Consider the following 24,158-nt stretch of genomic DNA (forward strand, 5'->3'; position numbering starts at 1 on the left):
CATTTTCTCCTGGTCCTTCCCTCCCGCAGGAACAAGTCGCTCCTCTCTCACAGTTCCCTCATTGTTTCCAGATGATGAAAATGTTTTTATCTCTCGGGTTCAGTTCAGCCTTCGTAGCAAATTACTGGAGATCTGCCACGAAATACAACAGCAGCAGAATTCAGGGGAGCTCTCTCTCCTTGCTGCCCATAGGGAGGAGAAGGCCCGTTTTACCCGTCCTGGGTGCCCAGAAGAGACTCCTTGTTTGTGCTCAGGGAGTGGAATAAGGGAACATTCACTCAGGAATATTCCTATGACCTAATGTTACCTCCCCGAGTAGGAGCCTGGGCCGTGAATCAGGCTTATTTGTGAATTGTTTTTGTAGAACCTTCTTTTTACTTTCTCTTTCTCCACTGACTTAGACAGAATATAGAAAACCAGCTTCCTATTTTAGGTGCCTAAATTAGATGGTTTGAGACTTGGGTTCTGTTCTGTGTGATTTTGGTATCTTTCCTTGGTTGATGGAGAGAAAACAAGCTGCTTTTGCTGTGTTTGATTTTATTTTGCCCCATACAATAATATCTTGAATCTTTTTGCTGTTTTTACTATTTCTTCTTTCTAACAAGCTTCTGCTCGCCATAGTGTTTAGTTCATAAGTAATTTGTTCCAGTCCTTATTCTGTTTCAAGGGCAATATTTTAGCTCTTGCTCTGTGCTCTTCTAAAAACAATTGCTACTTGAGAATTTTAGTGAATTCATATTTAACAAAATAACAGAAATGGGATTCTTTTTTTTTTTTTTTGGTGCTGAAGGGAGCATCTTGAGATGGTGCAGAGAACTCATTTGTTTTACTCAGGAATTAAATTTTGTTTATTTCCAGTCATTGTTCTAATTGTACTCAAAGTTTTTTCTTGTTCAGTGCTCAGCTTGTGAAGGCTGAGTGGAGCGTGTCTGAGCCCGTTTATCCTCCCTCCAAAATTCTGCTCACAAAATGACCCAGAGGAGCACTATATGTTAGAAATTCAATTTCCAAGAAGGACATTTTTGTGAATTTGCAGCTTCAGTAACTGTTTCTGGACATTACAGTCTACATCTCCTTCAGACTGATTTTTTTTTTTTTCTCCACATTATAAACCTTTTTAACTTTTGAGATGTCAAGTTTTGGAGCCTGCATATTTCAACATTTTTCCTTTAAAGTTGCAATCAGTCATGTATCTAGAAAGCCGAGCGCCACCTGAATCCAGCTTTTTGACTGATAATTAACAAGCAGGGTCATGGTGGTTTTTTTCCCAGTTTTGATAAAATGTAGTTCAGAAGAAAAGATTTCAAGCTGTGGTAAAGACTTGTTAAGGTCAAATTTACCACAAAAACAAAACCAGAACTGATTCCGCAGTAAGCTTTAATCAGATCAACTGAAATGTTCGACTTACTTTAAATTCCAATATTTACATTCAGTGTGTACAAGTAGACTTCCCAGACATCTTGATCTGTGTGTGTTTCAGGGTTGATTAGAAATCGAGGTTGAAAAGTTACTCAGTCTATTAAAAATCAAAGCCCAATGGTTTTGGAAGCACTAATTTTGCTAGGGGAAGAACACAAATTAACCTTTGCTCTTGGTCCACACGCTGCTGTTCCACCCCCAGCCCGCCCCCCGCCCTCTCCCCCCCCCCCCGAAACAGCTGGCATAGCAGAAAGTTTCCAGCAGCGCTGGCACAGGATCTCTGATTGATCCCCCAGGAAGGAAAGGTACAGACTGCCTGACATCTCCGTTTCTGCCTCCACCTGACAGTCCAAGCAGGACCTCACACCTTGTTTGCAAATGCTGTAATGCTGTGTGTGAGCACGTAACGCAGCCCGGCAGCATTGGAGTGAGGCTCACAGTCTTAAAATGCACGTTGCACAAGCCAAAGCATATGTTTTTTGTAAAACATTTGCAAACTCGAAATGCAGTAGTCCGATTCATTTCCTAAGTTAAGAAAGGCACACAGGAAATAAGTAAGATGAAAAAAAAAAAAAGCCTTTCCATGTTCAATGTAACGTGAAGTCTTGCTTGTGTTATAGGAAAAGTATCTGTTGCTTTAATTACGATAAATGTATCTCCAAGTGTTATTTTAATAGAGATACTTTCAGGAAATGGAATAGCGTATGATGAACTTGCAGTGTTGAGGCCAAGTTGTGCCTGTCTTCTTGCCTTTTTTGAAGGTAGCTGCAGAGCTTCTGCTGCCTTCGGGAGAGTCAGCGTTCCACTCCCGTGTCAGCGCGACTGTGTTTTTGTGCATGGCACCGACTTATTGTGGTTTGGCATATCTGCCTGTACAATGAGCAAAAAAAAAACACACCTCATGAGCTGTGAAATTGGTTAATGCGTGTTTGTAAAAATCTTGTGCAATGACCTGTTAAACATGAAGTATCTTTCTGTGTTTGCTGAAGGAAATGTTCCTTTCTCTCTCTCTGCTGCCCCCTGAGTTGAGCTGCAGATAGCAGGCATCATTGCAGGCTCACCCTGTACCCCTCAGACAAGGCTTTAGCTTTTCCAGCTTGGCCTGTGGTGATCGATTGACCTGGTCAACAGACAGTTTATGTGTTCTATACAAATTATACGAACACAGGTTTCAGACAAGCCAGACAAAGAGGCTGGCAAGCGCTGCTCACGGAGGGCAGCTCCTTGATCCCCATACTGCGTTCCATCTTTAGTCGTAAGTTATAAGAAGTTAAAATAATTTCATGTTGATGGTGGGGAGCTGGAGATACAGAAGAGGAGCAAATGCATAAATGCATAGAAAGGTAGATAGAGAGTTGGAGATAAAACCTTGATAAACAGACTAACAGCTGCTGTCACGTTTCCATTTTGAACAGACGTTCAGCAGGCTCCTTTGTCATGGAGAGTTGCTTGGTCTAAACCCCATGATTACAGTAACGGCACATGGTAACTAAGCATCATTTTTTTTTGTTTCATTTCCATAAGGGCACTGGATAGAAAACTACTCCTAATAGCTTAAAATGGCAAAGTGCTGTTAATGATATTTAGGATTCTTTGAGGACACTAAGTAAACGGAACCCACGGTACAAAAACTATGGGGTTTTTTAAGGCAAAAAGAGCAAACCTTTTATGTATTCTGTGTTGTACAAATCTGGAGGATGGTTGTTTCCTATGGAATACTGCTGATTTTAGCAGTTCAGAACATAACGAGCATGTTCAGAGGAATTACTGTTGCTACTGTTCTTCAAACTGATCATAAAACTTTAAGATTTGGTCCAAAGCTCAGTGCAGTCAGTGGAAAAAGTGCCAGTTTAGTGACTTCATACCTTAATGTTTACCAGCTCTCATCCTCTCGTGATAAGCAAAAAAAAAAAAAAAAAAGCACCCAACTCCCTACCCTAAAAACAAACTATTGAATTATCTTAAGAATTAATTGAAAAGGTGCTCTATGAAAGTAACGTAATTTTATTTTGTGAAGCATTTTTTTGTACACACTGCATTTAAAATAAAACTGCTCAGAAGGTTTTTGGTGAAAAGTGCTGATTTTGTTGAAACCAAACGGTTCTGAACAACATGTGAATTTTAATGAAGTTTCCCATGAAAAAGGCCTGATATGTGAGAATAAAATGTTGGAAGTCTTTTTTATGGAATGGTAGCTGCTACTGGCGTTAAATAATTTAAATTATTAATATTTTAACAAAAGATTCTTTTAAAAATCTCATCTGAAGTTGACTTGCTTCACAAAGCAAATAAATCTTTTTTAAAACACACTGTTTTTCTGGGCCATAAATCTCATTTCATAGGTTGTGCTTCAGCTTGATGAGAGAAGGATCTTCCCACCCTGGAGGGTTTGGGCGACATGTAACTCATTGTTATAAATTATATGGTCAAGGTCACCGTATTGGATACATTTGCTTTAAGAATCAAGTAAACTGAAGCAGCTGAATGGAAAAGTTGAAGGATTTTTTTTCTCCCCATTACTAATATAGCAACTTACTAAAATACAGGAGCTAGAAATTAAAATGTTTCTTTCTGATTACAAAAAGAAGCACAGTAGAGGTATAGAAAAGATATGACCTTAAAAAAAATGTAACATGTTGTTTACTGAAGCGGGCTTCACTTAGATTAGACTCTGTCACTGTGCATCATGGTGGACAAGAGATGCTGACACTCAGCTGCAGAGGTGGGAAAGGGCTGCAGTGACTGTGGGCAAGGGTGGGACTTGGGTACCTGGGAAGCTTGGTGATGCAGTGACGCTCTGAGCGGGCTCATAGCTGTGTCCTAGTAGTCTGCAATAGCCAGCAGTGTTGGTAGAAGCTGGCATCCTTATGCTGGTGGCATGGTCTCTTTTTTTCAGGCAAGCTCTAATGTGCAAAACCTAAACTTGAGAGACGAAGTCAAGCTGAATGTGGGCTTTGTGAAACCAAGACATCAATGCATAACAACATTTTGAAGAACAAAATGCTTTACAATCGGGAAACGCTCAATATTTAGCTGTACTTGGAGAACAAAGCCAACATTTGTACCACTTAAATGTTGTTCTTGCCCATGTTCAGAGTAATGAGATCTCAGAGGACTTACTAGGCACAACCCTGATTTCTTATGAAAGGACTCAGAGGGTACTCAGATTACAGCTACCCTGAAATCTACTGATGAGAGAAGCATAGTAAGAGGGTTAAGTATTGTGAACTGTTGTGATTACTGAAATTGCCAAAAACCAGAATCATAGAAAATAGCATTAAAGCTTGTCTGTAAAATTAATGGATTTTTATATAGTATGTTCCTCTTACCAGTTATATACCATAACATTACAACTTCATTCATGGTAACATTGCAAATATTCTCATCTAGCTGTTATTATCTGTAATTTTTCTCTGATCCATTCTGTGCCTGGTATGAACGCCCATGTGTTTTAGATATAACTGTAATTCTCTAGATAGTACTTTATCTGTGGAAAGAATAGAAGTCCCACTGAATATAGCTGACTACTTAGGAGGTTGTTACCTAATCTGGATGCATTTTATAACCTTTCTGACACAAGGTTGCACAGCATTTTTAGGAACTTTTCAATCTGCTGCATGTTGTCAGCTCTTAGGCAAGTCTGAGGCTGTCAGCGCTCGGAGAGCAGAATGCTTCCACGTTGTCTGTAGTGGTGGGCAGAAATCAAACTTATGAAGTGCTTCTCTCTCCTAATGTAATGTGGATTCGATATGTGAATTGTACCTACTTTGGGATTATCTTCTTGTAAAATTATAGTTGTACAGTAAATTACTGTAGCGTGCAAGAAGCTGGTGTGGCAGGCGTACACATGGCCTTCCAGTGAAGGGGGGGAAAGAGCCCCCGGATCTCAGACCATTCAGATCAGCTGGACTGTGTTCTGACAACAGCAAAGAAAAGAAGCCATCAGGAACAGACATTTGAAAAGTCATGTGTAGCTTTTCACAAAATAGAGAAATGGCATAACTTTCTAATTTTCTATTTTAAATTAGTGTAAAGCACATTTTAAATGAGGCTTGGTCTTGCAAAGTGCCACTCATTATTGACTCTCTAAGAGAGGAAGTACCTGTACCCTTAAAAAGGTATTAATTGCTTTTTTTCTCAGTGCTGGATTAAACCTCTCAAACGATGCACAAGAAATAGCCTTGGACTTTCCGAACTCAAAACTAATGCGTTAAATAATAAGAATAACAAGAAAAATATCTGTCTGGTAAATCTTAACAATCAGTTGTTTAGGTACAAATACTGTCTTGTTTGCATTCAATAAGGAAAATATTTGTGTTATTAGAACAGTTGAACAGCTGTCACCGACTAGTTTATTTGCTCTATAAAGAAAGGCAGGGTATTGTAACAGATCTGTTAGTTCTCTTGTATATTCATTAACTTCTTTACTAGATACTGTTACCATACACAGCAGAGCCCCCTGCTGTTACAAAGACCCTCTGAAACGCCAAAAGAGCCTTTCTGTGTTTTGCTGCGTCTGGACCTTCTCAGTTAAGACGAAAAAAAAAATCCAAAAGTATTCTCAAGCTCCTGGTTGCATGGCTTTGGTCTTGATTGAGGAATGAAATGTGGATGCCCTGCCTACATAGAACACATTTGTGCTTTTGGCCACGGTCGCAGTTTATATAAAAAAAAAACCCTGTCTTGTCTTTGTGTATCTCTGGAGGAAGGCCTCTGCTGGTAATGGACTGCTACAGGCTGAAAACAATGTGCGCAGAGAGAGGGAAACAAAAGCCACCCTCTGAAACACAACTTAAATACTAAGAAGAAAAGGAAAAGGGCAAATCAGCCAATTCACTAACTCTGTACTCACGCAGAAACCACAACACACACTTGGGGGAGCCCACGATGCTCACAAGTACAACGTTCTCATGCCCTTGCGTGGGAATTGGGCTGAAGAGAGAGACTCGTGGAGGAGGAAGGATAGAAAAAAAATCAATACGTTGTACTGTCGCAGGAAAGGATATTGCAAACGATAGGACGTTTGATTCTTTAGTCATTGTACAGCATTGGTAGAAAGGATGGAGAGGGATGGCACGACAAACCGGGAATCTGAAGGATACTTTCAAGGGCGTGAACGTGATTTACCTCTCAGAAATCCAGGCCCTGCTGAGGTAGGACTTTGCCTGTTGCTTCGGTCCTGGCAGTGGTTCTCTTCGGGAAGAGAAGTTTGTGTATGAGGCTGCAGTAAGGGTGGTTTTATAGTTGAGGCATTGGACATAGAATCAGGAAAACTAGATCAAACAAAACTGTGTACCTGTATCTTCAATTTATCTATATGAGACAAAGTTAATACTTATATATATAGGCTCATTGTAACTTACAGCATCTTGATGCCTGCAGCATGTAGAACCCCCCCATCGAGTAGATTTGTGTGGAGAGATGCTAACCAGATGTTCAGTGATGTTTCCCCACTATCAATATTCAGGATTTAAAACACTTCTAATATTTTGACCATTTGTATTTTATGAGGTTTTTTTTTGTCTGCCTACAACTCATATACCCATTGTAGCATTGCTTTCATTCCGTGACAGTGTGCACGAAGCAAGCATTGCACTTAAAGTCTAACTCTTATGTGTTCCAGTGGTGGAAATTTGAGTTGTAGAACAGTTTAATAAGCATCCACCCTCTTTCGCTTTATGTGAGCGATTTAGAATCAAAATGTTGAGCTTATTTTTTTGTCTTTATTTTTTACCTCAGCAAAAATATAAAGGTATCTGGAGCACTATCTCTATCAGCATTTGGTTTGTCACCTGAAATCAAATTCCTTTGCATTGCAATAACGTGAAAGCGTCCACTGCAGCCAGTTGTGACATGTAGGGCTTCCAGTGGAAAAACAGGTAGAAAAAACATTTATCAAACAGATCCTTCTGGTCATTTAAATCTCACAACAGTTTTACATTACATCATTTCATTTAAGGAGAGTGCAAAACAACAACCAAGAAATAGTACAGCTTTGCTATTACCGGAATAGATTTTTCAGTATCTTTAATTAACTTGTACATATTACTAAATACAAAAAAGTATAAATATTTACATGAAAGACTTGTGAAATCAAGTACAGTGAGAAGTACAGTATTTTGTACAAATATGGAACATATTCTGCTTCATTTAGGGGCTGCCTTCATGGAGTCTCTGTCCATTACAAGCTATGCCCCTCTCCGCTAGGATGCTTTGAGATGGCTCCTCCCTCTTCAGGGTGACTGCTAAAGGAAGGGTGGGAAGATGTTCTCCTGGGCCAGGTGGGAAAAGTGGAGCCTGAACAGATTAGAAGTGATTAAACCCCTTGCATTTCCTCAGTTTACATGTGCAAAATAGCATAGTCCAGAGTTCTGTTATCCTGTTTTACCCAGGAGCTCTCAGTGGAGATCTGCCCCTGATAATCACAGAGATAAGCTGTCAACAAGAGAAGATGGTAAATGACTTGGAGTGATGGTACTTGGAGCCAGAGCTGCAGCCTCCTGCTTCAAACGGTAAGTGTGAGAAATCTGCTCCGAGGAGATCACGGTTAGTTCCAGTGCAGTTCTTTAACATTTGGCAGCTGTATTTCAGGAGATTTCAAACACTGACCTTCAGAAAGAATTTTCTGTTGAGACTTTGCTGCACTGTTCTCCTGTAGACATTTTGTGGTACAAGAAAAAAAAAAACCACCACCACCCAAACTCCTGTTAATAGCAGTGGTGTTATTACCACTTTCCTCTTTTTTTAACTCCAGAGGTAAACGATTCAGATATAAACATTTTATAGCAATACAAAGCTGTTGTGGTTTTTCAGTCTAAGAGGTATATCTTGAAGGAATTTTGGAGTTGAAATGAGTTTTTCCAGCTGCTATATTTCTTTAAAAATGTGTTTTACAAGAAATATAAAAGTGTAGTTAGTTTATATTGTGCTATTCATGTTTTTAGGTGGGAGTGACGGGGAAAAAAGAGCATACTTACGTAAAAACACCACATTTGCAAACAGCAACCTTTAGAGGCATGACAGCATACCCTGACTGCTGAACCACCCAGCTCCCAAAGATAAAAGGGGCCGCAGGCGGTAACCCTCCCCCTCAGCTTTAGCCTTTTCTTTTTCTGAATTGAGACGAAAACCAGAAAAAAAAAAAAAAAAAAAAGCAGCGTTTAACGCTTCCTGACGCCTCGCCCGCTCCGGCCTCACTGCGTCCTGCCGGTGCCGCTGGGGAGGGAGGCCACAAAGGCGCCGCCCCGTCACTCCTTACCTCGCAGTCAGCCGCCGACCGCGGGCCCCGCCGCCGCCGCCGATTCTCCCCGCTTCCCCTCAGCGCCGGGGGCGCGCGAGTCAGCCGTTACCGGCGCGCGCGCGAGTCAGCCGTTACCGGCGCGCGCGCGAGTCAGCCGTTACCGGCGCGCGCGCGAGTCAGCCGTTACCGGCGCGCGCGCGAGTCAGCCGTTACCGGCGCGCGCGCGAGTCAGCCGTTACCGGCGCGCGCGCGAGTCAGCCGTTACCGGCGCGCGCGCGAGTCAGCCAATCCGGCGGCGGCAGCAGCTCCTGGCGCACGCGCCCCTCCCCAGTTCTGCCCGATCGCTGGGGTGGGGCGGGGCTTCGGCGGCGGCGGCGGCGCGAGGGAGCGGCTCCTTTGTCGGAGGGGCCGCGCCGGCGGCGGGCGGGGCCCGCGGAGGGTGGGCCGGCTCCCCGGCCCCTCTGCCCCGCTCCTCCCGCCCTCCCCGGGGCGGGGCGGTCGGTGCTCCGGCGGCGGTAACAGCAGTAGCGAGCATGTCCTCGAGCAGGGCCAAGAAAGTGAAGATGGCCACCAAGTCTTGCCCGGAGTGTGACCAGCAGGTGAGGCGCCTGCCCGGCTCGCTCTCCCCCCCCCTCCCGCCGGATCGGTGGCCACGGGGCTAAAGCGGCACTCTCCCATTGAGCGGAAGGAGCGCTGGTCCCGCCGCCCCCGCCCGTCCCGAGGCGGCCCGCCGTCGGAGCTGGCTGCCCTCGCAGGCCGGGGGTGCCCCGGGGCGGTGCGGGGACAGGTGGTGCTGCCGCCGGGGCTCTGGCTTGAGGGAAGGGTGGGAGCCGTGGGCGGAACGGGGACGGGTGGGCTTCACCGCCCGCCGGCGGCTCCGAGTCCCGGGACTGCGGGACCCCCTCCCTCGGCGCGTCCCCGGCGCTCGCCGCCCTCAGACCCCCCGTCCCCCGCCGGCAGCACCTCGGGGACCGGCTCCGCTCCGGCCTGCCCGCCTAAGATGTGCGCTTGTCCTTACCGACCTTTCCCCGGGCCGGGCGCGGTTGGGAGGCCGCTGGCAGCCGTGGCCCGGCCGGCGAGCGGCTCCCGTCGGCGGCAGGCACAGCTCCGCTTCCTGCGCTCCCTCCTCCGCCCCGTCGTACCCAGCGCTGCCGGCTGCGCCCTGCCGACAGCCGGGCGAGAAACCGGCGGCCGAGCTGTTCGGTCCTGAGGGAGGAGCGGGGTGTGTGTGGGGGGGTGGGGTGGGGGTGGGTGAGAAACAATTAAAAGTGTCTCCGTGCCGCTGTGAAGCAATGCTTATATGAATTAAATAAGTTGCCTGTGCAATCTCTCTGCTTGGAATGTGCATTAAACACCGTGTTCCCTAGTGAAATAGCCCTATTAACGCTGAAGCGACGTGCAGAATTGTTTGTTTATGCGCTAGTATCGTTTAGTAACAACGTAACTTATTAAAAATACAACGAGCTCAGTAATTTATACAACGCAGTTTGTCCTTTGGGTGACTGATTTGCCTGAGGCTTGTTGGGAGAGCGTTCGGTTGTGGTGTTTTGTCATGGAGTAGTTCAGAAACAGCCAAACTGAGACCTTTGCTGCAATTTCTTATCATGCGGTCCAAATACACACCTGAAGTGTCGTTTGTGTCTCACTGCAGTTTTGTGATGTGGACAAAATGGAGTTGCTTATGCTTAAACGTTACCGACAGCAGATTCGAACTGTTACTACCTCATAAGCTTGTTTTCATTTATGCTTTTTACTGGTAGTGATGTTCCTATTAAAAATAGGCCAGTTTGTTTCAGCAGCGCTGCTCTGCTGGAACAATAGCACAGCACTGCAGAAGGCTGCTCTGGGGCTCAGGGTAGGGGGAGCGAATTTTACATGTAATCATGGGAAACACGGTTCTATTATTTGTTCCTGAAGCTTGGCTGGTATACGCTATTTTAACTATACTTAAAAAAATAATCCCGTGCTATTTTTCTTTACTTATAAAAATTAAAAAAAAAAAAGTCATCTTATTTGTTCCGAATTGCATAGTTTTTATAGTGTTTCTACTCATCCAGGAAGAGTTTGGAATGTTAAGCTGTGTGTAGGGCATCCTTTCATGTTTTAAACAACAGATGAACTATTGCAAATGCTCACGTTAAGCACGTCACTGAAATACTATTTCTGAGAAGAAATTTTGTGCCGAATTCTGGTTATTCAGTTGGTGAAAGAAGAAACTGAAATGAGTGAGAAGTTGAATATGAGAGTGATGGTGGGGTTTTTTGTTGGTTTTTTTTTTTTTTTAAAATAAATGTAGTGAATGTCAAACCATCAACAATAGGAAGAGCGAGTAAGCAAACATAGGCTTTTTAAGCTGATGGTAAAACTTTCATTTTGTTCTGTGCTTTAAAACTGAAACACGATATGCATATGTCAATGTAGATTTCTGTTAGCAGCTCTTCTGTGGCTGACATGTAATTAATGTGCAGATGTGTTCCGCCCCGGCACAACCATTTCTCCTTGTTTTCCAGTGCTAAATGTTTGAGAGAAGACAAGAAACTAAAGCCTACAGTACAAGTCAGCCCTTTGCAGAGTGTGGGGAAGCTCTTATGTGACTCTTAAGTGGTTGTGTCATGTACTAGCATTTCTTAAATTCTTCCATAAACAAGGGCTTTGCATTTGTTTCTGATTTCCTCACTAGAAGTGGCACGCATGGAAATACTTAGACAGCCACAAATATTGGAGTACAATATTGAGTAACACTTCTTAGACTTTTAAACTTTTACTGTTGTAATTGCCACTTAGACTTTTTTAAAATAAAAAAGAAGGTTTTTTTATGGTATTTTCACAACCAAAGCACAGCCCCGTTAAACTAGGGAGCCTGAAGTACTTGCAGTTAATCAGAACAAACAATTATCACTTCTTAATTTAGCTTCAGGTAAACTTTCTTGTATGAGAAACTCAATTTCTTTTTGATTAGGAAAATGTTAAACAGAGGAGAATAGTAGGATTATGTCTCCTTAATAATTATATTACAGGATGTTACCAGTGTAGGCCTTCAAAGGATAACTGGTATCTTTCAGTGAATAAGCCCCTTCCCACCTAATTCTCCTCTAAATGACACACACACCTACCTGCCAAACCTGTAACACGAGAACAATATTGTTCTGTTAAACATAGTTAAGTTCATTGAAAAATATTGGGTCTGCTCCAATCCCCTTGGGTGCTTTTCCCCACATTTTTTTTTTAGGCTGTGCCTGGAAATACAATTATTGGAGAGACCCAGATGTTCAAAAATGGGCTTAAATGGAACTCCTGTATCACCTTAACAATGCAAACTATCTGCTATATAGTGCTTTTTGACTTATGAACAAGAAGATAAGCATGCACGCAAGTCTGCTAAATTCTGAGCTTTAAGGTTCAGTAAACCTTGGGTAGAATTGGTTTTATGTCAGTGTCTCCATAAAGGGAATTAAAGCTTCTAGTTATATAAAACCTGTATCGAAAGTCTATCTGTAAGCTGTTCATAGGGTGAAGTACAGGAGTTAGGATGTGTTACAGAAGGCAAAATAATTTGTTTATTCTGAGTAGCAGTTAAGTTCCCCTTTACAAGTTCACATACTAATTTTGCAGATTTTTTCCTGGCCAGTCGAACATTGGAACTTGGTTCTTCTGCATGTCCTGTAAAATTGAGCAGGCAGTTGTGGTTCTGTACCCCTGTTTGTTTCAGTGGACACTGGCAAACCTGTAGAGACCTGTCTTAAAGAATTACATTTGAGAAATTACCTCCTGCTTTTTCCCCCACTGTCATGCTTCAACATGAGTTGACTTTAATGTGTGTTAATCTCTTCCAGATCTCTGTTTAAACTTGCTTTGATTTGTGTTTTCAGTCTTAAACCTAATCAAAGCAATATGGTGTATTCCTTACTACTTTAAAAGATCTCAAAGGTCTTGGCTTCAAGTGAAGATAATGAGGTTTGTAATTTATCAGCATCACTTTTTTTTTTAATTGCTCAGAGTAAGATTTTTGTCACTTTTCATGCCAGTGTGGCATTTCCAGATTTTTCTCATCTTGTAATGTACTGCTCCTGACTGCTTAGCTGATCAGGAGCAGCACTATAGTCTCTCAAACTCTTCAGCCTGCAGTCAGCTTTTGACTAGCTGTGGTAGGTTATTTGCATTTTGAATTAACTAGATCCTTCTGTAGCCACCCGGCCTTGCCTACAACCGTGTTGTAGAGGGTGGTACAAATGCATCTGTTTTCTTTGGGCTCTATTATGCCTCCTGTTTAAAGCTGCTCCTGCTCTCTAAAGGAGTTGCTTTCAATTGCTTCTGAAAGTGAGTGTATTCAGAATATACCGACAGTTTTAACTCATACTTTTTCTTGGATTTTTTTGTAGGTAAATGAAGGAAGCAAAACTGGGAATGTCTGACTGATTTGACGGGGGATATTTGAGAGTGCTGAAGAGAAATTATATTTCTATCTAATTCACCCTTGCTTTAGTCCTCCTTGCTTTCTCCTGCTCCCTTTCGACAGTTTGGGGAAAGGGTTTTGTAGTACAAAGCAGTCACAACAGCTGTACATTTCAAGCTCGATTTCTAACACCTGCATAAAGAAAAGGCTTGGTGGGTGATTAAGAAAACCAGCACAACCTGGTTTTACTATGTTTAAATACAATTGTATAATAGTACAGGCCATAGTTTGCAGTACAGACTGATTTTGAAGAGGTGTCTTTGGGGACAAAATGCGAGTTATTAGGGTTTTTTTTTTCCTTCTTTGGACAGGTATTTTGTCATAATTTGAAATGACCTGAAATATTTGTCTTTTGTTTTCCCAGGTTCCTGTTGCGTGTAAATCATGTCCCTGTGGCTATATATTTATTAGTCGAAAACTCTTGCATGCTAAACGTGCTGAGAGATCACCACCCATCACAGGTAATACTTACAGAGGTGGGGAGAAGGGGGCACTGGTTCTTTCCCTTCATTTCTTGGAGGCAAAGGATAGAATATTTTACTTCTCTCTGTAAATTGACTGTTGTCAGTTTGCTTTCCCTTGAATTTGTGCATGGTAGACTTTTAATATGTTAATTTAGCTTGAATTTTGAGGGGAGGAAAAAGCTGGTGTTTTCAGTCTTACTTCGTGTGTTCTGGTGATGTTGGCATTTATACTGTGTATATTCTAGCTGTGCATATTGGTTACTATGCAAAATAACTCCTTATAGAAAGCCTTCTGTTAATCCTGTTTTGAAGCTAAATGTTTAGAGGTGCCAAAGGGATCAGATTTCAGAGTACATGCTGATTGAAGCTGGGTTTTCTGAAAGTAAAAATCCTTTTTTTGAAGAAGTTATGCTGAGTTGTACTTATTAATGAACACCTGAATTGCACTTCATATAAAATTTGTTGTATGTTAAATCTAAAACCAGGTGGGTCTTGCATCTCTCTGCATGGTTAAATTAAAAAAATAGTGCATTTTTTGTGTTTAATTTGTGTATCTTTTGTTTTTGATAGGCACAGTAAGAAGTCAGTTGAATATGCATTCTGGCATGATTAACATTCTCCTTGTGTTCGTTTTTATCACTTCCTCCAATCCTAGTAGGAATTAGTCAGAACAAGCACCTGTCAGGGAAGATAGTTTGTTGTTTGTTTGTTTTTTTAAACATCTGATTTATAATGTCTACTTTTTAAAATTATCTACTAGGCCTACAAAATGGAAACTAAGTAATTGATATTTTTTATCATTATTTTAAAGGATACTTGTAGTTTACCAGCTTGTAGGAATTACAGAATCATAGAATGGTTGGAGTTGGAAGGGACCTTAAAGATCATCGAGTTCCAACCCCCCTGCCATGGGCAGGGACTCCTCCCATTAGAGCAGGTTGCTCAAAGCCCCATCCAGCCTGGCCTTAAACACCTCCAGGGATGGGGCATCCACAACTTCCCTGGGCAACCTGTTCCAGTGTCTCACCACCCTCACAGTAAAGAATTTCTTCCTAATATCTAATCTAAGTCTCCCCTCTTCCAATTTAAAACCATTACCCTTTGTCCTGTCACTATACTTCCTGATAAAGAGTCCCTCCCCATCTCTCCTGTAGCCCCCTTCAGGTACTGGAAGGCCTTTATAAGGTCTCCCCGGAGCCTTCCCTTCTCCAGGCTTAACAATCCCAACTCTCTCAGCCTGTCTTCATAGGACAGGTGCTCCAGCCCTCTGATATTCTTTGTGGCCCTATGCTGGACCTGTTCCAATAGGTCCATGTCCTTTCTATGTTGAGGACTCCAGAGCTGGATGCAGTGCTCCAGGTGGGGTCACACCAGAGCGGAGTGGAGGGACAGAATCACCTCCCTCTACCTGCTGGCTGTGCTTCGATGCAGCCCAGGATGAGCTTGGCTTTCTGGGCTGCCAGCGCACATTGCCAGCTCATGTTGTGCTTCTTGTCCACCAACGCCCCCAAGTCCTTCTTCTCAGGGCTGCTCTCAATCCATTCTCTACCCAACCTGATTTTTGCCTGGGATTGCCCTGACCCAAGCGCAGGACCTTGCACTTGAACTGGTTGAACTTCATGAGGTTCACACAGGCCCACCTCCAAAGCCTGTTGAGGTCCCTCTGGATGGCATCCCTCCAGCGTGTTGACCTCACCACACAGCTTGGTGTCATCAGCAAACTTGCTGAGGGTGCTCTTGATCCTACTGTCCATGTCTCTGACAAAGTTATTAAACAGCACTGGTCCCAGTACTGACCCCTGAGGGAACACCACTCATCACTGGCTTCCACTTGGACATGGAGCTGTTGACTGCAACCCTTTGAGTGCAGCCATCCAGCTAGTTCCCTATTCACCGAGTGGTCCATCCATCAAATCCATGCCTTTCAATTTAGAGATCAGGATGTCATGCAGGATAGTGTCAAACACTTTGAATAAGTCCAGGTAGATGACGTCAGTTGCTCTCCCCTTATCTATCCATGCTGTAGCAACATTGTAGAAGGCCACCAAGTTTTTCAGGCATGACTTGCCCTTGGTGAAGCCATGGTGACTGTCACCAATCACCTCCTTATTTTCCATGTGCCTTAGCAGAGATTCCAGGAGGATCTGCTCCATGATCTTGCCAGGCACAGAGGTGAGGAAGATTAAATACTTTGCTGTTTGCCTATATGATGAACTTTTTTATTTGGCTAGTGGAAACATGCAACGGGCTATCTTGATGGCTGCGATCTGTGCATATTTTTTTTTTTTTTTCATCTTATTATGGGTAACTGTGAACTTTCTGTATACTAGCAAATACCTCACATTGCAAAATGCATTTGGAATAATTAAAGGCTCGATCTTTGTAATCAAGAAGTGAAGTGTCATTCTGGATCTGACACCTTAATTTCTACATGGATATTGTGCAGATGTAATTGTTCTGTAAAGGTATAGATACCTAACCACTTTTGCTAAGAGATTTAAAGAAAAAATATGATTGGGTGGGGTAAGCACTAAGAGTAAATTAAGAACAAAGAGGAAAAAAAACCCTAGATCATACCATCTCTATTAATTTGCACAGAAAACAAGAGTGAGGCCAAAAGAAGACGGACAGAGAGAGTTAAACGAGAGAAGATAAATTCTGCAGTGAATAAAGACTTAGAAAACCGAAAAAGATCCAGGTCTAACAGCCATTCAGATCATAGCAGACGAGGAAGAGGAAGACCTAAGAGTGCCTCAGCCAAAAAGCACGAGGAAGAAAGAGGTATGAGAACTGGAGAAATATGTTCATTGGGTTTTCTTTAGGTATTAAGATTTTATTTATTTTTTTTTTTGGTCAATAAACCTTTATACCATTCAGACCATGTAAGTAACTAGACTATTTCAGCTGATACCCAATATCTTAATATGGGGAAGGGACTGCTTCACATCTGTAGAGACCTCTGGTTTTATGTTCCAGTGTCTAATTTGAACTACGTCTGTATTTTTAGGCACCAGATCAAGTTTCAACATGTAGGTTGACAGCCATTGGACTGTAGTGCTTAGTAGGTTTTTTGCTTTGGTTTTGTTTATTTTCTTTTTGAGGTACTGCTGCTCTGTATCACGAAGACAAACAATGTAATGATGCCTGTTACCAGAGTGTGATTAGGATGGTTGGATTGCTTAAAAAGTTCTTTGAAACCTTTTAGAGAACAGAAGTTAAAGGGCATCTTGAGTCACTAGTATGACCTGAATTTTTGTCCCATGTTTCTAACAGAATAATACTCTAGAGGAAAGAGTGCTTCCTTGCTTATTAAGGTTCCTTGGTGACCTGCTGTTCTCAATCCTTATACAATAAAGAGACTGTTACGCACAAATTTTGGAGCCCTTCAAGTATGTGACTGTCACTTAGGATTCTTGTTTTTTACAAGACTATCAACACTGCACTTGTTATCTATGGTGTTGGAGATAATAATTTTAGGTTTTAATAATTCAAAACTTAGCATAGTCTTAAAAAGGCTGTGGAGGGCAGTTAGGAAGGGAAGAACAAGACTTCATGTAGATACTTAGAACTTGTTCTTAAAACTATTGAAACCATCAAGCATACCTTCTGGCATAACACAGAAATGCAATTGTGGGTTTTTTGTGTTAACAAAAATGGGTGTTAATCCATATTGCACTAACCAATTTTGTTGTCTCTGCTGTTTAATGTAAATCTGTTCATTCTTATAGTTTTTTTCCTATAAAAGCAAAGTATAAATTGGGATTTTGTTGTTTTAGTGCTTTGGCTGTGGGAAGAGGAGTTAGAATTTGATTTCTGTATGTTTTCTGGATGGCAGTTGCTTCACTGTTGCATATGGCTTGTTGATGTATGTAGCTTCACAGAATACAGAGCTTCCCTATTTGTTATTGATCCAAGCTAGGATCATTTCTAGGCATTTTACTGCCAGTCTAGGTCACACATAGCTTTGGTTTGAGCTTGTTGGGTTGCCCTATAAAAGTAAATCTTCTTTCCTGTCCCCTGAAAAAGAGGAAAGCAATCTAAGCAATCAAAAGAAAATATCCATTTTCTTAAACCGTGTTTTCTAGTCTCCGAAAAGCAAGAATTTGGAAGCATGAGGTGTATTTAGAGAACGTGTTTTTCTATCCAAAACTATTCTAAATGTTTCTACTCTCTTGCTGCATACTCCAAAGCGTGACAATATGGCAGTGTTCTGAGGTAGAAAACTAGAAATACATATATAGTGACATCTTTGCGCAAGAGTGCGTGTGGTGTGGTGTTTTCTTGGTGGTTGTTGTTGTTGGTTTTTTTGTTTTTTTTTTTTTTTTTTTAAGTTGAATCTCCCTTGAGAAGTTTGCCTTCATGTTCTTGTTCTACCATCCCCTTTACTTGCTACTGTGACTGCTGCTATTTCTTACTCGACCTCCTCTGTGGAGTTGGTATTGTGCTTAGATTCACGCCCATTTGTAATTATCTTTGCTTCTCACCAGCACAGCACACCTTATTGGTTAGGGATAAGTGGGCTTGGGATATTTTCTTACTTCTGACTTATTTCTGGTTATGTCAGACTAATGCGTGTAGACCACTGTGGTGATTTTTGGGCAGACTTGAAAAAACAAACAAGAAGTTGATACATATGGCTGTCTTGGCTATAAAAATAAATTCAGCAGAGAACCCATCATTTTGTAAGTAATTACTATAAAACAAGTTAACATTGACTTCTCCCTTTTCCAGTGGCCTAACTACTACTTGTGGAGTAATTAGCGGGGAATCTTAGAAATATTCTTCCTTTACCAAACCTGCTACTTGATAGTGTTGTTTGCATAAAAGCACGTTAAGCAACTTTAATTCCTCTACTCAAAGTGATTTTTGTGTGACTCATTGCTAGTCCTTCTATCAGTCTACATAATGTCAAAAGTCGGCACTGGAGTGCAAGACATTAGCTTAGTGTTAGACTTGTGGTATATTATTTCCTTGCCTATTTTATATTTCTAGGATTTTTTGTGTACACGTTACTTGCCACTAGAGATTGTGCTATTCCTTCCCTCAAAAGACTTGAAGAAAGGCCACTGTTTGCAAAGCTGTTAAATAATTGCTGCTTTTTAGGCTTCTGCAATGCCTAATGCATTTATAGATGAAAAACAGGAGGACAGAGGAGATGTGAATTATAATAGCATGTAAGAGCAGATAATCTGTCCATTTGATGGGAAAATTTTCTTCCCAACGACATCTATGACATCTGTAGCTTTGCTTCCTTGCCTGTGTCGTGCTCTTTTCATACATAGCGTGCTTGTTCCCAGTTATGTCTGTGCCTTTGACTAGTTCTTTTGTATCCTTCATGACTGGTTCACATTAGGGCAAAGAGCTGCAGGATTCAACAGGAATTAAGAATAGGAGAAGCAAAAGAGCTTTTTAAAATAAGCTATTTTTTCTGCGGGTTTAGTAAGAAGGAATGGAGGGGGAGGAAAGAGGAAGCTGCTGTAGATTGAGGGGATATGGCAGAGCACTGGGAACTAGAGAATATTCCGATCACATGTTTCAGACCCATGTGATAACCCTGGAAAATAGGAACTTCTCACTGCAGGCTTGACTTGTCAAAATTGTCACTTTATTTCTTTGTCAGCAGTGCTGCAATATATTTTGAAAATTGAAACTTTTATAATAATATGATTCTGATTTTTGTTGTGGTGGTATGTTGTGGGTTTTTTTATTTTACTGTATGGGACCGTGATACACAGCTAGACAGGTTCCCAGGCTGCTTTATCTAGGTAACAACCTTGATTATATTAAAACAAATGAAAAAACCCCCTCATGTGCTGGAGGAAGTGGTGTTATTCTACTCCTGAAAGAGGTTACCATCAAGTGGGACTGAATAAGAGTGGCCTAGAGTCTATTACTAAAGCGTACTTGATACTTAACAAGGGGTGAATCTTTATAAAGATAATATACATTTCAGCATGCTGATAAAACTTAAGATTAAATTTCTTCACACGAGTTTTCCTTTTCTAGTAATTTCCAACTGTATTACTCATACATTTGCTTGCCCAATGTGCACCTTTGAAGTAGTTTACTATCTTGGTGAGTGAATCTCAGAACTCTGGATTTTGAATCCATACAAAATTTGTGAGGGGGAGGGTCTGTATTTGATTTATACGTAGATCAGAATTTTAAGGGCTGTGGATCTCGTGATCTCTCTTGCGGGAGATCTGGGGATGTAAGAGAGATGCTACAGAAAGACTGAATGTTTTCACCTAAATAGCCTACTAGTTGTATATTAAAAGACTTAGTATTTTTAACATGTTAGAAAATGGTATTGTAATTCTGTAAGACAATCTTATGCTAATAATAGAGAAGTGAGTCAAAACTACTTTCGGATAAGCCTGCGAAGCGGAAAGTTTTAATAGTGTCTGTAGAAACCATGGTATCCCATGAGTAGCATATGGTAAAATGTCAGGCAGGTGCAAGCTCTTCACTAGCTACTGATGAGAACTGGAATTGTCTTAATAATGCATAAAGCTTGCAAACCTGTGTTAATCCCTGATACTGTTTGATACCAAGATATCTATTTGTAAAGCTGAAGTCTTGCAGAACAAGGACGGGGGTAAAGGAAAATTGAGAGAGTTTTGTGTGAAGAAGTCTAAAATCTGTTAACAGTAACCAGGGGGGGGAAAAAAAAGTATTTCTAATCTTGCTGGGTGCTGACATATTCAGGTGATAGCTGGATTTGTTTGGATCAGGAAATATGAAAAAAGGGAGGGGTTTAGATATGAAAATAGACAAGGTTAATGTGGAATAACCAGTGTGCATAGCATCTATGCTCAGAACAACTCCCAGCATTGTTAATTTGTAAGTGGTGGGAGGGAGGAAGTGGAGAAGCCCAGACTGAGTGTACATATGGAAACCGATTTGCCTTAAACTACAGGGTAGGACTTGGAAATGAAAGCTGAGAAACTGAGTTTCGCTGCAACTCAATACACTAGAGAATATTGACTTGTGTAGCCAGGGAACAAGCAGAAATAATTTACCTTCCAAATATCAAACATGCTTTGATTTGTTTTACTTTGCTAAGGCAAGATTCTTGTTTTCAGACTAAAAACTGATGCATCTTTGTGTGTCCAGGCTCCTCACTAAGCAATTTTACTTGCAGGGAAAGGTGAAACGTGTGATTTAAGTTGTCTAGAAATATTTAAATAGAGTATTTTGTTGCCATGTGTCTCTATCAGTATTAAATCCGAACACAGCAGTAAAGGATTTTTCAGTTTCTCCAACTTAGTTGCTTAACACAAGCATTTGACTTCACAGGGAAGGCAGTCTGTTGGAATGGTGTCCATAGCTGTAATACAGACAATCAGATGTGAAGCCAAATCTAAAAATGTTGTTATGAATATAGATGCACTGAAGGAATAACCGTGTGAGTGGATGGAGATATGAGGTGCCAGGATCTTTTTTCCACACGGTGCTTGCCATTATTTTCCAATGCTGCTATGTCTTTCACCTGCCCATTGCTGATTTAGGTGTCTTGGTGGACAGTCTGCCAGTGTGCTGTGGTCAAAAAGAGCACGCACGTGTGTGTCTGTGTGTTAATGAGACAGAGGAATCTGTCAGGTGAGCGTTGTGTTGTGATTGTAAATTAGTCCAGGCCACTGTGGAAATTGGATTAGAGATGGAGTTCCACAGCTAGACACCAGCCTTAAAGCTCTGTATGTATTCCTCTCTTCTCTGTGTCTGCAAGCTTGGTCTTCTGCTGACAAAGCTGTTTTTTGTTTTGTTTTGTTTTTTTTCTTAATGAGTTGTGTCAGCTGCCCATGGCTAGCTAAACTGAGATATATGTAGTCAAGAACTGGAGTAAGTGGTATATATGAAAGTACTATTTTATTAGTTTTGTCATATGCTACAGTGTAACTTAGTGTAGTTGAGCCCTGCAGAGTGGAAACTTCTTGATGGCTTGCTGTTGTGTGTCTGTAGCCTTGAAAGAAGCCCACATCAGCAGAGGGAGTTCAGAGGCTTCCCCTTGCTCACTGAGGTGTTAGCGTTGTTCTGTATCTGGGAGAAGGCTGAAAGGCTGCAGTGTAGAAATCCCAGAAGTGATCATGGTGACAAATTGGGAACCTGACTTCTGCCATATATCTGCTCTTTGGTCTTGGACACTGTCATTAAACTCTTGGGTTTCTGTTACTTAGGGTATAAAATAGGGGGATAAACATATTTAATGAGGATATGGTGAAATAACTTTGTAAAAACCCCAACCCAAAACTGGAGGAACACTTGAATACTCTTTTGTGCCAGGAATCAATATAATGTTAGTGACTCATTCTTTCTTTGTCATTAAAGAACAGAAATTCAGTCATGCTTTTGGATGACTAATTGTGACTCTTCTAGCACCTTTGTGTGCCTCCATTCCTTCCTCCTCTCTCTCAATCCCTCCCCGCATAGGAGTTGATTGTCTAACTTCTTTTCAATTCTAGTACTCCATTCCACATCATTTATTAACAACTATGTAACTTGCATTAACTTTGGATAATGGAAAAAGCTTCTAATAGTGACTTTTTTTTCTTCTACAGAGAAACAAGAAAAAGAAGTTGACATGTATGCTAACCTTTCAGATGAAAAGGCCTTCGTATTTTCAGTGGCCTTGGCGGAAATAAACAGAAAAATTATCAATCAAAGACTTATTCTGTAACTTGTAAGCACAATCTGATGCGTTTATATGCAGAATGGCTAGCGTATTTCCAAGGTGTCGTGGACTCTCGGAAAGTGTTGTCTGCACCATCAAGGACCATGCTATTTCCTATTTTCTGCTGTTGTTCTTGGAAGTCGAATTCTGTCTCTGCAAGTCAGAAAGAAAGCATTCACAGGATTGTGCTATGAAAAATCAGAAAGCAGATGTGTTTTACACTTTGAAGACAAATGCTAGACAAATGCACAGAGAGACTGCACCCATTCCAGAGCACTTCTTTTAAATTTGCTGCCAGAAATGCAATATTTTAAATATTTTCAGAAATAAATGATTTTCCTTTAAAATTATATATTTCAGATTTTTCAGCTATATTACAGTTTACGTATGTACAGTTCACATAACTTTTTAATAAATTGATATTCCAATATTTTATTGAACTGGGAATTAAGTACATTTGTCATCCTTAGGATATGTTGGTTTTAATCTTCAAAATCTGGTATTCATCCTAGGGATGACTTTAGATTTGCGTTTTTTTTTATAGGTGTGCTATTCCCATAGGAAGGAAATTAAAGTGGTTTCATTTGGGGCATTATTCTGCTTGACGACTCTGTATTGTTTATGAATTCTCTCCAGAAAATGATTCCCTGTTTTTCAAAAATCACATATACTTCTTGTGGTCAGACTCCTGAAGTTTGAAAGGAAAGTGCTTGTTTTGTAACCACTGTTTGCCGGGTATCTGCCTTGTCCAGATGGTAAGTACTTCTCCCATACTCTTTCTTGGCCCATCATTTACTGGAGAGGCAGAGAAGCAGGCATCAGAGATGTAGATCTGCAGCTTGCATCTTCTTACTGGTATTTCTAAATGATGAGGTTATGCTAGTTCCTTTTATTCTCATCAGCTTTTTTTGTCTGTCTTTTAAAAGTGTAATTCTCAGCAGTATTGTCTTTGGACTGTTGACTGTAAATGCCAAAGCAAAAGTCTAGTTGAGTGTGCAAAAATGAGCTGTTTTGGTAGAAGTAAGTTTGGGGAAAGCATTCAACAGAGTTCTCTTTGTTAAAGTGGTATAGTGCAGTTTGAGCCAAAACTCTTGCATTAGTAACTACATGGGGGTTTTGTTTTACCAGAAAAAAAAAAAACCTCAAGCCCTGTAAAATCCTGAGGGAGGAGGTTTAGGAGGCAATTGCATTCATAAAATCTGACATACTAGCTTTTTGCTGCCTTTCATTCACTCTTTTCTAAGAGAAGGAATGCAATTAAATGTCTTTTTAAACACTTAAAACACTAAATTTGGTTTTTTTCAGTATTACTCATGCTTTTCAGTATCACATTACTTTAATAGTGAGAATTACTAATGAGGTTCTGCTACAGAGCTGATCTCTGGGTAGAAGCAGGGATTTTTATTAATAAAGCTAGACTATGAAATACTGACTGTTTATTAGTTACTGGTTAAAGGAAGGAGCTATGATGGTTTTAAGCCACAAGGGACTGATCAGACACAAACTTTGTTAACAGAGGCAGGAAACAGAGAAAGTGATTTTTAATTTTTAACTCCCAAGGAGTAACTGGGTCCCTTTTAACACTGGACAAGATGAATGGGTGTGGAAATGCACTTAAACCACTAATCTACATTTGTCTTTATTCCAGTAAATGAGGAATTGCAAACACAAGACCTACTTCCCTACATCATGTAGACTTCTGCTTTCTAGAACTGTAGCCTGTCACAGATACCAGTAGTAAGGACAGATGAGTAACTCTTGAGGATAGAGTATATGTTTGCATGGTAAGTTATTAAAGTCAGAATGACAAAAGGGAAGTTCTAATTTTGAAAACTTAAGATTATGATCAGGCTTGTGTCGCTTCTGTTGCTAGAATGAAATCTACTGTGTTAAGAAGGGACAAAGGGAACT

General features: G+C 41.1%; 1 protein-coding gene across 2 annotated transcripts; it reads left to right on the top strand.

Annotated features, from left to right (window-relative positions):
• Positions 1-9,086: 9,086 nt before the first annotated feature.
• On the top strand, positions 9,087-22,841 carry C13H16orf87 (chromosome 13 C16orf87 homolog). Of its 2 annotated transcripts, XM_074158138.1 has the most exons (4): positions 9,087-9,258; positions 13,477-13,573; positions 16,175-16,357; positions 22,135-22,841. In XM_074158138.1, the coding sequence occupies exons 1-4, from the start codon at positions 9,193-9,195 to the stop codon at positions 22,251-22,253; spliced, it is 465 nt and encodes a 154-aa protein (XP_074014239.1). In that variant the 5' UTR covers positions 9,087-9,192; the 3' UTR covers positions 22,254-22,841. The 2 variants fall into 2 exon arrangements, with proteins under 2 accessions (XP_074014239.1, XP_074014240.1); XM_074158139.1 differs by lacking the exon at positions 16,175-16,357 and having other exon boundaries at positions 9,193-9,258; positions 22,135-22,253.
• The last annotated feature ends 1,317 nt before the right edge of the window (positions 22,842-24,158 follow it).

This window comes from Numenius arquata, chromosome 13 (genome assembly GCF_964106895.1).
Source record: "Numenius arquata chromosome 13, bNumArq3.hap1.1, whole genome shotgun sequence".
Classification (NCBI taxonomy): domain Eukaryota; kingdom Metazoa; phylum Chordata; class Aves; order Charadriiformes; family Scolopacidae; genus Numenius; species Numenius arquata.